At 39.7% G+C, this 17,879-nt stretch overlaps 1 protein-coding gene and 1 long non-coding RNA gene across 18 annotated transcripts in view; one reads left to right on the top strand and one right to left on the bottom strand.

Moving 5' to 3' along the window:
* ATOSA (atos homolog A) overlaps positions 1–17,879 on the top strand; it is a 128,513-nt gene that overhangs the window by 19,578 nt on the left and 91,056 nt on the right. For 4 of the 17 annotated variants that reach the window (XR_010151389.1, XR_010151387.1, XM_063794154.1 and 1 more), the window contains exons 1-2: positions 11,599–11,780; positions 12,088–12,204. Coding sequence is in view for 7 of the 17 variants with exons in the window: in XM_009429154.5 (XP_009427429.2) it covers positions 12,189–12,204 (16 nt within the window). In the remaining 10 variants the exon portion in view is untranslated. Of the gene's footprint in view, positions 1–10,356; positions 10,787–11,416; positions 11,781–12,087; positions 12,205–17,879 lie in introns of those variants that run through there. The other 13 variants (XM_054666961.2, XM_009429157.5, XM_009429158.4 and 10 more) reach the window with 7 other exon arrangements.
* LOC107968625 (uncharacterized) lies at positions 160–8,544 on the bottom strand. The gene is made up of 4 exons (XR_001709971.3): positions 4,899–8,544; positions 1,819–1,992; positions 1,218–1,329; positions 160–880 (listed from the first exon to the last, which is right to left on the bottom strand). It is a non-coding gene; the product is annotated as an uncharacterized LOC107968625 (long non-coding RNA).

Genomic DNA, 17,879 nt, shown 5'->3' with positions numbered 1-17,879 from the left:
ACATAGTAGGTTATCAGTACATATTATTGATTGAATAAGTAACTGACATATGTATAGGGAATCGAATTCAATAACACATTAACTTCTTCACTCATGATTTGAAAGTGATGTAAAATTGTATTAGATATTTTCAAGTTTCAAATATCAGAGATGTTCAGGTTGCCTTTGTTACAAATTTGTTTATTGGAAAGATTCATTCATGGAGCCTTAAAAAGAACACAAAAAAATCTTAACAGGTATACAGTCAAGTTTCACAGAAAAATGGACCATCATCGCCATCATTTAGGACTGGCAGTACCTCCAGCAGCCTAACTATAGCTTTTGGCTTAGGAGCACTTGGTATTCTTTCAGAACTGTCTGTTGTTCCTTTCTCCATTGCCCGTTGTTAGGGAGGCTTCTGTGTCTGCTCCAGCTGCTACTAACTCTGCATGTCTGATGCACATCACTACCCTCCCATCAGCACCATCACAAAGAATATGATTGGCCAATCACTAAACATTAGAATGTACTTCTGTTGGGCTCAATTCTCTAGCACTGAGCAACTTTGTAGGCCGCTTGCCAGCCTATAGAGGGTTGCCTTCAGGTCAGGTATTGATTGCTGGTTCAGCCACTTGTGACCAGGGGAGTTAGGGTCACATGGCCAAAAGGGAGCCACAAATGAGGCAGGTACACTGAGGCACCTTTCATGGCCTAGTGCTACCTTACTATTAAAAGCAATAACCAGGGACTGTCTTGTGTCGATAGCTAATCATCCAAATAGCTATACTGATTTTATTTCATATTCATGTTTCCATGTCTTCATAACATCTTTGCTATGTGGATTTCATTGGCTAGACAAGACATCAATACCCAGTCATGTTTCCAAGAATCATGGTACATCCTGATGAAGAGACAGAAATGAGCCATAATTTACTGAGAGGAAAATGTCATGTATATAGCACACTGCAAAGAAATTCAATACATGTATATTTATGAATAAGAGCTAGGAACATTTTTTAGTTTTTCATATGTGACTGCCTATAAATCAAACATTTCTGAAGTATATTACTCTCAGAAAAACAGTTTCTGCAAAATCTCTGCATGTTGGATTTTGCTGGCACACACCGAGATCATGGATAATGTTTTTTGGGGGGAATATAGTACAAACGATGTTGAATTCCCAAAATATGTGCCTGGGATAAAGCTACTAACTATTCTCAGAATTATACCATACTGACCTGGTATGAAGTAAGGATTTGATTCAAAGCAATGGCACTGTGAATTTCCCAACTGTGGGTTATTTTCTGAATACACAGTGAGTTCAGTTGGGCCCAGGCTACCTTCCTCCATCTGTAAAAAGAGTTTCAAAATTATTCCTTCTCTTTTGGGTGACAAGATTGCCAGATCAAAAAGATATTTCTCAGTCCTTGTCTTATTCGACTTTTCCACAACAGCCAACATAGCTAAACACCCTTTCCTTCCTGATAGCCCATGACACCAATATCTTCATCTACTCCCATGGAGCAGCCACCATTTACAGGCTGATGGCTTCTGAGTACTATACCTTCAGATAAAACCTCATCCTGAAGTCCCAGAGCAGAATCTTTTTCTGTCTTCAGAATGTCTGTCTAGATGCTATGGTTTTTCAAATATAATACGTCTGAAACTAAGTACTTTTTCTCCTTTTCTCCCCCACCCCCATCCCTCAGTGGCCAATCTGATCTTTCTCTCGTATTTCCTATCTTAAAGTACACGGTGACCTGCCAACTATTCTGAGGAGGATGGATGATTGACCTCTTTCCCTACAGCCAGTCACCACCAGAGTTGTATCACTTCTACCTCCTAAAACTCTCTCCAGTCCATCTTCTCTGCTCCATCCTGATGCCATTGCTTTAGTTCACATTTGCATGATCTTGAGGTTGGATCATTGGAATAGCTTCTTTGCTACCACGTCCCCCACCATTCTCTTCCCATCTCTATCTTCTGTTGTTGAAGCAATCTTTCTGAAACAATCTATTTATTATAACCTTTTGTCATTTTCTGTCATCTACAAGAAATTCCAAATTCACTACTATAGCTACTTTGGTTTGCCATTGCTAGAACAATGATGCATAACAAACCATTCCAGAAATTAGCAGCTTTAAACAATAACTTAATCTTATGAATCTACGGGTCAGCTGTGATGGTTCTGCTAATCAAAATTGGGTTGATGTGTGAATCAGCTCCAGTCCCTTCCACATGTCTCTCATTCTCCTGGGAACAGCAGGTTAGCCTAGGCATCTGCTTTCCATGGTAATGGCAGAGAAAACAACAGAGGAAATAGGCAAGATTTCTTAAGATTTAGCTCAGAGCTAGCATACTGTCCCTTCAGCCTCATTCTCTTCATTAGGGCAATTCATGTAGCAAAACAAAAAGCTGGGACATATACACTGACCTATTAATGGGAGGGACTGCAGTTACCTGCCAAAGGCATGGATGTGGGGAGGAATAAAGACTGGGGCTAATGGCAAAAAAAAAAAAAAAAAAAAAAAAAAACCTCTCTCTAATGCTGTACCTATTGCTTATGTTTAACCTCCTTGAAACTGACCTTCCAAAATGGCATCTTGATATGTTCTAACATGCCTCAGTGACATGCTGTTTCATCTGTGAAGAATAGCTTCCACCATCCTACCCCACTTTGCCTGTCTAACCTCACTCTTTATTCTCTAAAATATAGCTAATATGTTCTTTTCTTTCCTTAGCAGCCCCCTCTCCTAGAGAGAATTAACTTTTCCTTCTTTGTGCCACGTGTTTTCCTTATGCACGAATATTTTTGCTGTTATCAAACCAAATTGCAATTTATTTATTTATTTATTTTTTGAGACGGAGTCTCGCTCTGTCGCCCAGGCTGGAGTGCAGTGGCTGGATCTCGGTTCGCTGCATGCTCCGCCTCCCGGGCTCACGCCATTTTCCTGCCTCAGCCTCCGGAGTAGGTGGGACTACACGCGCCCGCCAGCACGACCGGAGAATTTTTTGTATTTTTAGTGGAGATGGGGTTTCACCATGTTAGCCAGGACGGTCTCGATCTCCTGACCTCGTGATCCACCCACCTCAGCCTCCCAAAGTGCTGGGATTACAGGCGTGAGCCACCGCGCCTGGCCGCAATTATTTATTAACACGACTGTCTCCCTTCTAGATTGATAGAGCTTTTTGGGGTAAACATTTGCTTTTCTAGTCTCTGTATCTCTAGGGCCCAGCAAAGTATTTGGCATACAAAGTTCAATGAATGCAGAATTGAATTAAACTTATATTATACAGAAATGACATTTTAGAAATAAAGACCAATTATTTTGAGTTGCAGGTAAAGAATTTGCCTGTGCAAGTTGAAATAAGAAGGCTAATGTTCTCTTTTCTCTGAAGCATGGCAGCATGAAATTATTCAGAGCCAGGCACAGTAGAGCATGCCTTTAACCATGGCTACTAGGGAGGCTGAGGTAGGAGGACCGCTTGAGCTCCCAGGAGTTAGAGACCAGTCTGGGAAACATTGCAAGACCCCATCTGAAAATGCAAAAGGAAAACTGAGATATATACAGTCAGCAAATAAAGGAATAGCTCCTAGAATTCTCTATGCCTAATTGAGCTTTGGGGTTCTGATAGAAGCAGCAGAAACTGGATTTATCAAAAAGGTACTACAAGTTGTTTTATCATGCTCTATCTACTACATGTGAAGAATTTAGTCTCAATTATGAGTTTTCCCATTTGTGAAAAGGGGTTAGGGAATTTCTGTAGTTTTTATGCATTCTTACAAACCTTTTTCTTTCTTAAATTGAGACAGCAACCTTAGAAAAGATTTCTCTTACAAATCTTTTTGAAGGGTAGAACTCTGTTCAACAATGCTTTTCTGAAATACCCGATCAGTTTATATTGCACATTTTGAAATGGAGATCACTGCTGCTGTTTATATCTAATTTTCAAGTCCAATGTATGAAATCTTTTTAACCATGAAAAGTATTATTGTGGAATTCTCATTAGGATGCAAGGAACTGATATATTCTGATGAAAAGATGTAAAGGATCAGTAACTTTATTTATAATAAACAGTATCTCTACCAGCTCATGAAGAGTGAAGCTGCTTAGAGTGAAGTCTACCCATCACTGCTTCTAAAAATAGCTCACACTGTTTGGGTAGGTAGTTCTGTGTGTTACCCTCTAATAAGTATGAAGAGAAAATTAATTTCTATGAAAACTCTACTGAACCTAAAGTGGGTGCTGTGGCTCACTTGTGTAATCCCAGGGGGAGGCTGAGGTGGGAAGATCACTTGAGTGAGTCCAGGAGTTTGAGACCAGCCTGGACAACATAGCAAGAACTCCTCTGCCCTACCCTGGCAAATAAGTTAAAAAATTAGCAGGGCATGGTGGTGATGGTGATGGGCGGCTGTAGGCCTACCTACTCCAGAGGCTGAGGCAGAAGGATAATTTGCCCACAGGAGTCCAAGGTTACAATGAGCTAAGATACTCCACTGCACTCCAGCCTGGGTGACAGAGTGAGACCCTGTCTCTAAAAAACAAATGCCTGTAATCCCAGCACTTTGCGAGGCCGAGGCCAGGCAGATCACTTGAGCCCAGCAGTTCAAGACCAGCCTGGGCAACATGGCAAAACTCCTTCTCAACAAAATACATAAAAATTAGCTGGGTGTGGTGGCATGTACTTTCAGTCCCAGCTACTCAGGAGGCTGAAGCAGGAGGATCATTTAAGCCTGGAAGGCAGAGGTTGCAGCAAGCCAAGATCACACCACTGCACTCCAGCCTAGGCAACAGAGCAAGACCCTGTTTTAGAAAAACAAAACAAAACAAAAAAACAAAAAAAACTCTACTGAATCTAGCCTGTTTTCAGAAGGGTTGTTCACCATTGTTCCTACTATATCTAGGCTGTGCCCTTACCATTTTGTGATGCATTCAAGTCTCATTAGGGTGCACTGAACCCTTGATAAGATGAGGACAATTAAATGCCACATGACACATTTTAAAACAAAAAAAGAAAAGATTAGGGCAAGCAGCAAGTTTCCTAAGCACAGAATTTGCACCGCTAAAAGGCATCACTTGGTTGAGGAACATGACTGATTTTCAAATGTCTTCTGAAGTGCTGGGTAAGCCACTGAATCCTACAGCAAATAGAAATATTATGTAAGCTACATATATAACTTTAAATTTTCTATTAGCCACATTTTGAAAAATTAAAAATAAACCCAGCATATCTAAAGTACTACCATTTCAACATGTGATCAATATTTTTAAAGTATCAATAGAGATATTGTACATTTTTTCCCACTGTCTTTGAAATCTGCTGTATATTTTATACTTACATTTCAATTTGTAGGTTCAATTCTCATTAGAAATACCTGACGTGGAGCTAGGCATGGTGGCTCATGCCTGTAATCCCAACACTTTGGGGGGCCAAGGCAGGAGGGTTGCTTGAGTTAGGATCACACCACTGTACTCCAGCCTGAGAAACAGAGCAAGACTCTGTCTCTTTAAAGAACTTTAAAAATTTGAAAAAAAAAAAAATAATAAAGAAAGAAAACCTGATCTGTATTTAGATTTCCTAAAATCGGCAGTTAAAAAATTAGATTCACTTCTTGGCCTTTTGGCTAAGATCAAGTGTAAAAAAAATTAGATTCATATACTCAGTTGTTCCAAACATACTTAGTTTTAAAAACGAGTTCAATTATCAAAAATTTATTTGTTTGTTTGTTTTTAGTAACAGGATCTTGCAGTGTTGCCTAGGTTGGAGTACAGTGGCACAATCATAGCTCACTGCATTCTTAAACTCCTGGGCTCAAGTGATCCTCCTGCTTCAGCCTCCTAAGTAACTAGGACTACAGGTTCATGCCATCGTGCCTGGCTAACTTTTTAACTTTTTTATAGAGACAGTGGTCTCCCTATGTTGCCCGGGATGGTCTCGAATTCCTGACCTCAAGCAAGCCTCCCACCTGGGCCTCCTAAAGTGCCAGAATTACAGCCATGAGCTACCATGCCCAGCTGAAAATTTATATTTAAATTGATTAAAATTAACAATTCAGTTTCTCAGTTTCACTAGTCACATTTCAAGCACTCAATAACCACAGATGACTATAGCTACTGTATTGGCCAGAGCAGTTCTAGAGAATAGTGACAGCCTTGGATCTTCAATAATCACTTGAATCTTTGTGCCTAGGATAGTGCTATTCAATAAGGAAAGACAAAAGAATTGGAAGTCAGTCCATCTGCTCTTAAAAGATAAAAGGAATATGTGGTTTTAAGATCATAAATATGTGTTCAGAAAAAAGACAGAGATGGTGTGTATGAGTGTATGGGTTCTAAAAGACATTTTGAGGTGAAACTTTGGGCCTTCAAAGTCCAGAAGGGTTTCCATAGTAGTTGGGGAGGGATCTCATGTAGGGCAGAAGCCCAGTGTCAGGAAGGTACAGGGTTTGGGTGGAAAATGAAACTAAGAGACCAGTAACAGATAGTGGGTAAGAACGTATGCGCTCAAGTCATGCTCACTAGGTGTGAATCCTGACTCTGCTACTGCCTAACTGCTTAAACTTGGGAAAATTATTTAACTTCCCCTTTTCTGTTTATTTGGTAGGGATAATATTATTTTATAGGGATGTTGTATTAAATGGACTAATAAATATATAAATCATTCAGAATAGTGCTTATGACTTAAGTGCTGAAGAAATTTCAGCTGCTATTATCTGAGCATGACCATTTGCTCTTTGGGGTGTGCATATAACAAACCAACCAGAGCTATTTGATTTAGAACTTATATCTTAAAGCACTAAGCCTAAGTGTATATCAATCAATTTAAATTCTAAATGCAGAACCACTTCTCAACATTTCTGAGCCATAGTTTCCCCACTTGAAAATTTTGAAATTATTTAACTTATTTCAGAATATTGTAGTGGAAATTAAATGAGTCCATTCAGGAAGCGGCTGCCTTCTACTTATTAAATATAGCTTTGGGAAAGTTACTTGTTTCTCTGAGCCTCAATTTCCTAATCTGAGAAATAGTTATCACCCTCTTTGGATCAAATATATAATATATGTAAAATGCTGAGCACAGTTGCTGTCACAAAAAACGGCCATTATTATTCTTTAAAAAGACATTAAGTCTTGGTGGGTTGGAGACCTCCAGCAGCTCAGCAAAATTGTCAGGTTAATTAAAGGTTTATCCACCTTGAAGTTTAGAGGCCCTTGTATTTCTAAGCCCTAAGACACTTACGCAGGCTGGGACCAGAAAGAATACGTTTTTACTTCCTTATACCTGTGGTTTTAGAGGGTAGACAAACAGGAACCTCAAAAAAGAATAAACCAGACAACCAACTTATGTGAAGGTAGAAGGTTGTTTACAGAAGCCAATGCCTTAGCAATGACTCCATGATCTTTCTCTGTTAGAAATTAACTGTACTGAATTTAAGTGGATAATCAGAAACAATTTAGATATGGAAAAGATAGCTTGCATTTCATCTTGTTTCAACAAGTACTAAAAGTACATTTTTCTTTTTAACTTTGCAAGAACAGATTTATTTATACATTTTAATTCTACTCATCTTTATTTCTACAATATTTCATGGCAAATAAGATGTACTGATTACCATCTTTAAAATAATGTATCTTCATTTGACTCTCAACCACTTATTCATGATTATCCTCTAGCTATGGGTCATAGAGTTGTTCTTTTAAGATACTAGAGATATCTTAACATTTTTCACTCATTTACTGTTAACTTTTACAGAATTAAAGATCTTCATGTTTGAGTAACCATTCAGAACCTCCATTCTCTTTCTTAGTCACATGGCCATCTTCCCTGTGTGTCTTCTACCTTCAAACCTCTCCTTCTTATCAGGACACTAGTCACTGGATTTGGAATCTACCCTAATAATCCACCTCATCTTAACTTCATTACTGTACATATCTAAGTTCACATTCACAGATGGGGGATGGGAGTAGGACTGCAAGACAATTTTTTTTTTTTTTGAGGGGAGAACACATTTCAACCCACAATGGGTTCCTACTATTATGAGACAACATATAATATATACATTGCCCCAAAAGTATAATGAAAATGTGTCATTTACAAATGAAATTTGTGCTACCCACCAATTTCTCAACTCTAGCTTTATCCCACTAGGGAGAAAATGCCAGCCAGTATTAGACATGCAGACTACAGGCATGCACAAGAAAAGCATATTAGAGAATACATAGGTTAATATTTATTGAGCTCCTACTTTATATCCAGTTCTTTACTAAGTGCTGGGGATACAAGAAAGAAGAAGGTACCAATCCCTGCTCTGGTGGAGCTCATCCTGGTAGCCTGGACTGGTTCCATGACTTTGGTCATAGTAACAGCCTTGTATTCATAAAGTGAGCAAACCAGTTATCCTCATCACCTTAATAAGTAAAAGAACTTAGAGACAGTCATTACAGATTGATCATACACTACCCATTTCAACAAAATCTGTAAAAGTTGAGGGTATGAAGATGAGTTGCTGAAGATGAGTTAACTTTTTTTTGAAGTTAATTACTCATATATGGCTTTGAAACCCTAGGGGAAAGCAAAATGGAAAGCAAATCAGATGAAAAGAGGGTAAGGTTCCTGCCAGCTATCTTGATTCCCTTGCTTACCCTTACCCTTCACCAACTAGGAACTAGAAACATTTGTTCTGTTTATGTGCTCTGAGGTGTGAACAGAGCACCTTAGAGTGAATTGCCATTTCAAGTCATTATTTCCAAACACTCTGAACATGTGTTACATAATCATAGGATAAAAGAAAGCGATAACTATTGTCAGAGTCTAAACACCTCACTTTTATAGGTGAAACAAAGGTGTTAGAATATGACTTGATTAGGGCCATGTAACTGTAATAGTACTATAAGCTCCTTGAAAGTAGTGACCCTATCTGGTTTTGGTGACCTTTACATTCTCAGAGACTTGTATGAGCCTAGCAGGTAGTATTCAGTAAATGCGTATTATGGAATGAAACAATTTGAATAATGAGTCAGAAATACACCTTTTAAATACTTTTTCTGCTGCCATAATGATTTCAAATTTTTGAACAGGTTTAAGATTCTAAATTTAAAAAAACTTCAGGTTAGTCTAACAAATGTTGACATCATCATTTACCCATGTGCTGTTAAAAATTATTTAAAAGAGAATAGTTTGTGCTACACACTAATAGTCTTGGCTTCTGCTCTCAACATTTCCTGGTCTTTTTACCTCTTTTGCATTAGATAGAGGAAGAAAGAAGCTAAACCAGATTTTGCTGCCTGTTCACCCAGTAAGCCTTTTACAATAGCTGTTATTTGGTCCCAGCTGTTGTGCTAAATTTAGGTTTTTGGCTTATCTGTAACTGTTCTGTCTCCCATTACCAAGGTTAATTGCAAAGTGATTGTAGAACAAGTAAAACTTCAGTTCATTTTTTAAAAACTACATAATACAGTATTCAATAATATCAAAGTCAAATCCACTGGGATTTAACATTTGTAGCATTTTATAGATTAAAGAACTGTTCCTATTTGTCAGTTTCATCTTCATGATGCCAGAACATTTCAGAGAAAATGAAATGTTACCCTCCTGAATGTTCTCTCTGCTCTGATTAGATACAATCGTGGAGTTAAGGTTAACAATTTCAGTTGTACATGTTATTTTACTGTACATATCTAAGCACTAGAAAATGTTACTTTTTAAATATTTCATGCCTTTTTCATAAGAACTTTATCTGAGGCCAACAAAATGGAACTGCCAATCTTGCAGTTTATAAAACTCTTCTGATGTGAAAATAATAGACTCATTGTAAAAAAAATTTTAAAACAGAAGGGCACAAATAAAAAAAATCCCCTTAGACTTGTCCTAATACTTTCCTGTGATCCTTTTATGCAAAATTATATCTAAAAAAAACTTTTTCTAATGAAACCAAAGAGCCTTGCAAATTTTTACTTGTCTGCATTTGGGCTCATGCCCCATATGTACTTCTTCTATAGACTGAGTAGCTAATAGCTGCAGCTTGTTAGGATTGGGTTTTTTTTTTAAGTACAGCAGATTCCTGTCATCTGTTTGTGTTTAAATGACGACAACATCACAACATGAAATGCCATCATGTCACATTGCTATAGCACAACAACAAAATTACAGCTCCCCAACAATAACATGCTGTCAAAGTGTCCTCCTGCCCATGAGTCAGTGTTTTAGAAGTTATGAAGATTATTTTTAGCACAGCGAGTGTCTTGGAAGCTTGGGTTCTGAATCCTACTAAAATCCTTAGTGATTTGGGAAAATCTAGGGTGGTGGTGGGCTTCCTGTTCTTAAATTCTCCCACTCCCTGACCCGCATAGCTGCCCACCCCCCTGTCCCGGTCACATTAAACCCGGGTTCCATTATGCGCTGCAATCCACTTGGGGCTCGATCACAACTCTGCGCCAGCATCCCGTGTGGAGGAGGAGGAGGAGGAGGAGGAGGAGGAGACTATAATTATCCTCCACGTCTGGGGCAGGCCCTTGGATGACATCTCCCCAGTTACCCTGCGCTCTAATAGCGCAGCTCCGATTCCTGGTCTCAGAATCCAGGCGCGCCTCTGCCGGCTGCGAGCGCAACCGAAGTGCCTGGGACCTCTCGGGCTTCCGGGACTCTGCTGGTGTCTCCCAGCCGCCATCTCCAGCGCCCTCGCACCCGCGGGGCACCTGCACCGAAAACCCGGCCCCAAACTAGCGCCCCGGGGCGAGCGGCGGCATTGCCATAGTAACCGGGCGCCAGGGCCGCGGAGGCCGCCGGGGAGGAAGTGACGACCGGGGTGGGTTGGCTGTTGTTGGGACACGTGACCTAGGCAGTGTTTTGACAGGGCAAACAGCAGAGAAAGAACTGGCCGAGCGAGGGGGACGGGGAGCCGGGGCGCCAGAGCTAGAGACAGCGGGCGGGCAAGGAGCTGGCAGAGGCGCTGGGCAAGAGGGCCGGCCGGGGCTACGGGCGGGGAAAGCCCGGGGGTCGCGGGGCTCGGGTGCCAGTCAGGCAGGGCGGAGGGGCTGAGCGCAGGGAGCGGAGCGAGGCGGTGGCTAAGGCGCGGGTGGATGGCCACAGGGGCGCCGGGGAGCCGCTTCGGGCTGGTCGTCTCGGGTCCCCACGGTCACCTGAGGCAGCCCCGGGGGCCGCTGCCCTCCATACTCCGCTCCCGCTGGCCCTGCGCCTCTCGGAGCCTGGGGTCTGAGGTGGGAGTGTGATGTGAGCTACTGGGCGAGCGGTGGAGACAAGTGCCAAGAGGAGGCGGGATTGGGACTGGAGAGGAGAGCGAGTTAGTCAGCAGAGGTCGGCCGAGGGAGCGGAGGAGCCGGCCAGCTCCATAGCGCCATGAAAACAACTCTCCAGCGGGGAGAGGGGCAGATGCGGCGCTCGGTGCGGCAGGGCTGAAGGAAATCCGGGGCCGCGGCGGGACGGAAGGGGTTGTGCAGAGCAGGGGGCGAGCACCGGCTGTAAACACCTCCCCCGGAGCCGGCCGCAGAGGACTGGTTGGGAGTTGGTAGGGTCGCCCCGGGACAGCCCGGAAGAGTTCGTTTGGGGCTGGGGGCTGGGCGGGAGGAGGTGACTCGGGTTTCTGTGTAAACTTGGCCGCGGTTGCCGCAGGAAGGCTAGCCAGAGGGTAATTACACAGGTGAGGCCCGGCGGGGCGGGCGGAGGGCTCGGGAGGCGCAGGGGACTGGAAGAGTTGGCTGCGCCCAGGCACCAGGTGGAAGAATTTCCATACCAGCCCTGCGGAGGTGCCTCTGTTCCCAGAGGCGTTTTTGTACGAAGGGGTTAGTTTGTGTTGCTCAAATCTTTTTCTTCTTCTTGCCTGTACCTCCAGGTTATAAATAGATCCTGTTTTGGTTCAGAGACTGTGTCAGAAGGACACATTGGCCTGGAGAGCACAGAGGCAGGGAAGGGGGTGCTCGATCCGGAGGAGATGGGGGAGGCGGTGCAGAGAGTTTTGCTTTTTTCAGACCAGCCGAGGGTGCTGTCACCGCAGTTGGTGCCAGGAAGAGGCCTAACTTAACAGTAGTTTACTTGCAAGGTCCGGGTATTAGAATAGGGCCAGATTAATTTTATTTTTGTCTCTTTCAGCATTTTGAAAGCGAAGCAGAAGCCGTAGAATCAGCGGCGAGCCTGTTGAAAGAACCCACAGGTGCATTTCACAGCACTCTGGGCGAAAATTGGATGTGAAAATGAAGCCAGACCGAGGTAAATGATTTGTTTAAGTAGGGCTTGTTCCCCCACCCCCTTCTTTTCTATGCCTCAATTTAGAAGTGTTAACCTAATTCTGCAGTAGGATCAACTATTTCTGTATCATATGTGATTATCTGTTTTTGTGACAGATTCCAGCTGGTGAGGTAGAGAAAGGCATATGGAAGAGAAGGTTAAGCGTTTTTACAAAAGTGCTTCTGAAGCACTAGCTTCAAGAGAGATTCTAGTGTATCTCAAAATGAAAGTAAAGAATGGTATTTGTATCTGTTGCCACAATACAGGTATCATTTTAGAGTTGTACTTGCTCGTTTTTAGGTAGTCAATCTAACTTCAACTTTCAAGAAGTTCATAAGCTTTTTAAACTTGAATGTGAACTTGATAAAATGAAGAGAAAACTTAAGCTTGAGTTGACAACTGTTATTTTATTACTACTTTGATTAGTTGATTTTTGTGCTTTAAGCAAACTCCAAAAGTTTGCAGAGTACTCCAGTATTCAATATACCAGCATATGGACAGTTTGGGCCACTGAAATCCCTGGTGATAAGTAAATGTCACTTCTTTTCTAAACCTGTATTTTCAGGATTTATAAGAATAATATATACACTGCTATTCAAGGACTTCAAGGTAATTCTTTATCAGTCTTCTGATTAATGGCAAGAACCAATTTTAGAAGATGTTAATATAGTAGTGGTTAGTAGTGAGAGCTTTTCAGTCAGATATGAGTTTGATTCCAAGGAACATTGTGAAGTGGGGATTATTTTATTTGGTAGGGGGCTGGAGTAGATGACAGATTTCCTTCCAAATCCAAGTCTTTAGGATTGGAAATGTTAATTTATCCTACAAATTAGATGCTTATTTTAAAATTTATATATATTAAACTGGTTGTTTTTCCATATATTTTTTCAAAGTGATTAGACAAATTTTCTGGGTAAAATAGGTCTATTGAAATGCACCAGAAGGAATTGGAGAAAACCATACTTAATTTAGTGATTTAAATTAGTTTTAGTTGTTGGCTATTACATGCAATCAGGCAGCAGCTATGTATGTATCAAGTATTAGTAAGTGTATTGCTCCTGAGCAGGTTCCTTGTGTAGAATGCCAAGTTTAGATTTTAAGATTACATCAATCACTTTGGAAAAATGGCACCAAGGTTAGTAATTGATTCTCAGAATAAACAAGCAAATAAAATCAAAGTCACTATTTATTTTGAATTGTTGTGAAAAGTTGCTTTACAGTCATAAGCAGTTTTAAAAATAGTATTTGCAGCCAAAACTAGTGTTAAACACAATAAAATGTTTAGTTACGTACTGATATAGATTTTTAGGGGAAACAAATTTATTCATCAAGATTTCCAAAGAAGTTTTCACCTTAAAAATTGTAGCTTTCTTTAGCATTCTCGGGTAAAGATGATGGGATTGTGAGTTTAGTATTGTGATTATATTCCATAATAATAACATAAACCTTTAGACCCATGGCTTTTTTTTTCTTTTACTAAAACCAGTGTAAGTAATCTTTTACTTAGCAAACTAGTACAGAAATATTGAAATAAGCTTTTCACAAACGTACTTACCCTTACTGTGCGCAATGTAGTGTTGTATTTTCTATTCTATTTCACGTTTTGAAAAATTGCTGTCACCACCCATTGAATTGATTTCTTCACCAATTAATGGGTCATGATGACCTGCAATTTGAAAGGCAGAGTTATGGACAACTCTTAACGAGAAAACAGTTACACTTCATTTTTTTTTAAACTACATTGGTGTCCAAAGAACTATCCTATATAAATGAATTTTCTGGATAATTGAAACTTTTTAAACGTCAAAATATTTTTAGTTGTAATCATGATATGTGGAGACATTTAAAAAATGTTCACGCTTCTGGTTTGAGATTTTTTTTGTCTCTAGTTTAAACCATCTCAGCCTATCTTTTTTTATTCTGATTTTTATGTTCCCTGGCTGTCAACAGTTTTTGTTGTTAATATATTTATCCTTGTCACCTTTTAATTTTCCTGCTTTTAGTCTCTGAGCTACATAATTAGATAACCGTACTTAACACTAAGTTTTCTCTTTTTTTTTTTTTTTTTTTTGAGACGGAGTCTCGCTCTGTCGCCCAGGCTGGAGTGCAGTGGCGCAATCTCCGCTCACTGCAAGCTCCGCCTCCCGGGTTCACGCCATTCTCCTGCCTCAGCCTTCGGTAGCTGGGATTACAGGCGCCCGCCTCCACGCCCGGCTAATTTTTTGTATTTTTAGTAGAGACAGGGTTTCACCGTGTTAGCCAGGATAGTCTCGATCTCCTGAGCTCGTGATCCGCCCGCCTAGGCCTCCCAGTGTGCTGGGATTACAGGCGTGAGCCACCGCGCCCGGCCTAACACTAAGTTTTCTATAAGATGAACATAAATAGGAGAACTTCTCAGATGCTCATTCAGAGTGTGAGTAAAGTGTGGATTTTAATGTAGAGACTCAGATTATAGTTTTGTGAAAGACAGCTGTGCTTCAAAGAGTTAAAGTTTCTAAATAAATACAATAGCCTCTTATCGTACATGATTGGGTGTGGTAGTTGGTTGGCTAACTGTAAAAGTTTAAGGTGGGGGTCAGGAAAAATGCCTTAATTCTTTTTCTATTGGCTGTTTTTATGGAAGGTATGGGGAGCATTGGTCAATTCTGCTCCCTACAACCTCCATAAAAACAAACTGATAGCCAATAGAAAAAAATTATCTGAAGGTCAGGAGTTTCTACTGTACTTTCAAATAAGATGTTATGGTATAGCATGATAGATTTCACAGTAGTCGACAGTATTTTACTGTACGTCAAGGTAAAAAAAATTAATTTTAAGCAATAATATAACATTACTTGGGTAACACTGCCAAAGATGAGTCTTAGATGTTGTCATTAGCAGACCTGTGTTTTTATACTTGTTCCATTACTTGCTTGCTCTCTAATCTTCATCACATAATCTCTCAGAGTCTCAGTTTCCTTATCTGTAAAATGGGAATAATTCCAACTTCTCACAGTTGGAATGAAATATGACCGTGCTTGGCACATAGCAGATATTAAATAAATAATATCATTTACTATGTTAAATAAACATTACAAATGCTTATATATTGGTTATATAAGCTTATATATAAGCATTACAAATGCTTATATATTGGTCAATTACAAGATATACTCAACAAAGATAAATAAATAATCAAATGTTTAATAACCTATGCTATTTTGTTCTGTTTTGCATTGATAGTGTTCAACCTGCTAAGGCTCGAGCAGATTAATAATTTTTTAATATATAGTTATCTGAGAAAATATAAAAGCTACAGAAGGATACTTGCAGTATATGTATAATGTATTTATATTGTCATTTGCTATTACAATTATGGCTTCTATATGTAGAGGATGACATGGGTGGACTAAGCTTTCTGGAATAATTAGATTTTTAAGTGATGTTAACAGCTGACTAGAGCTGGGCAGCTGGAAAATTTAATGTTATTCCACCTTTGACTCAAGGATGTACAAGTTTGGACCTGGTTCTAGACCTGTGTGTATATTGAATACCTGGTGTTTCAAGAGAAGTCTAAGGTGTGGTCCACGGCCTGTTGCGGTGGCTCATGCCTGTGATCCCAGCACTTTGCGAGGCCGAGGAGGGTTGATTGCTTAGAGCTTAGAAGTTCGAGACCACCCTGGGCAACATAACAAGACCCTGTCTCTATTTAAAAATAAATAAAATGTGGTCTTAGTGTAGAGGTAATTAAAAACATATTAGGTTATGTTCTAAATGTATTTCTAATTTTGTATTTTTAATATCTGAGCTTAATCAAAACTGCTATGAAAGATTAAGACCTATAAAATAAATCATCAATAAATTAGTAATTTAAATCTACTGTTTTAATTCATATTTAAAAACATTGTAGGCTATTGATCTTTAAGTTAAAACTAGTAGTGCAAAGTCTGTTCCACAAACAAAACACCACACTATTTTGTGGTTTTTGTTTTTGAGGTTAAAATAGAGAAGTGCTTGGTTTTTTCCTCCATTTGGCTATATTACAAATTTAGACATTAGCCTTAGAATTTCAGTGGCTTATGAACTTAACTATAGCATAATGCAACCCTGTTAACCTCAAACAATTCACTCCTGGGCAGGTGAAATAGGAAAGAAGTGTTAAGGACTAGAAAAATGTAGCAAAGCAATTAGGTGCATTGCTTGCTAAGAATAGTTCATTGTTAGTTTATGTAAATCAAACAAAAGAAATGGCAGATGTTGGAGAAGAAATACTGACTAGATTAAATAAAGCGGCCTTTTGCTAAATTCCCAGGTAGAGGTGGTCATGATAGTATGAGTAGCAACAGCTAATACTTGTTCATACTATGTGCCAGGCACTGTCTTAAGTACTTCACATATATAACTCATTTAATCCTCACAGATACTCAAGGAAATAGATGCTATTGTCATCTCTGTTTTATGGATAAACGAAACTGAGTCATAGAGAAGTTTGGTAACTTACCCAAGGTTACACAGCTAATAAAAGGGCAAGCTCAAATGTGAAGTGAACTTGAGCATATGCTCTTAAGCTCCCTGACTGGTAGCAGTAAGTAATGTTAAAATACCATAAGATTTTGGGACCAAAGTGGTTTAAAAATACTTGAGGAAAACTCCAAACAGGTATTTGGTAAGTATTGTGATCTTGGAAAGCTGCTTGTCCTCTCTGCCTCAGCTTTATCTTTACAATAGGGAAAGTAATAGTACCTCAGCTCATGGTTATTTTGAGGATTAAATAAATTAATGTATGTAATACGCTTAAAACAGTGGCTGGCACTTAGCATTCAAATGTAAACTGCTATTATTTTTGGACATTTTCTAAAGAAGAAACCAGTCAGTTAGTGAAAGCTGAGGAAGACAAAAGGGGGCTAATTCAGCTGCATGTTTTGTATATTCAGTGTGATCACAAGTTAAAAGCTGGCTACTGTTGTTCTTTCATCCATTTATGTTGATGAGTCTTGGCATCAGTAGCTGTCAAATAATCAATGGCTTGATACAACTTCTGAGATTCAGATACTAAAGGGGTTGACGTAGAGATACCCCATCTATGTTTTTGCCTGTCATCCAGTAAGAAGGAAATGATTCAGTGGACTAAACCCTGTCATTTCTTTGAAGAATGAGAAAAAAAAGATAATTGGAAGGCAGAACTGAAAGGCAAATGTGTATATAAGGAGAGTGACTTAAAAATTGATTTTCTCTTCAAGAACTGAAGAAACCCATGGGGTCTGAGCCTTCTGCATTGTGAACAAATATAGAAAAAAATTAGTTGTTAAAGAATATTTATATTCTTTTGCCTTTCTCGCCTTTGGATCTAATTATGAAAATGTTTTCACCCTTTTTGAGGCTGGGGATTTTAAAAACTGGAAATATTAAACTCAGACTAACAGTACTGGTTTTTTTTTTGGATAATGAAAAGGCAAAATTGTAGTACTTGGAAACAGTACTTCTTAGTAGGTAAACCAAAGTCAATTTGTTAATAGTTAATTCTATCTTTGCTCAAATAGGTGAAAAATCAGAAGAGTTCCTCATGTTAGACTTTTTCTTTTTCTTTTTCATGGGATGGGGTCTTACTGTGTCACTCAGACTGGAGTACAGTGGTGCAATCATAATTCACTGTAGCCTCCAACTCCTGGGATCAAGAG

This window comes from Pan troglodytes, chromosome 16 (assembly GCF_028858775.2).
Source record: "Pan troglodytes isolate AG18354 chromosome 16, NHGRI_mPanTro3-v2.0_pri, whole genome shotgun sequence".
Lineage (NCBI taxonomy): Eukaryota > Metazoa > Chordata > Mammalia > Primates > Hominidae > Pan > Pan troglodytes.
Note: the sequence above shows the minus strand (reverse complement) of the source record. Positions and strands in the feature narration are given on the sequence as shown.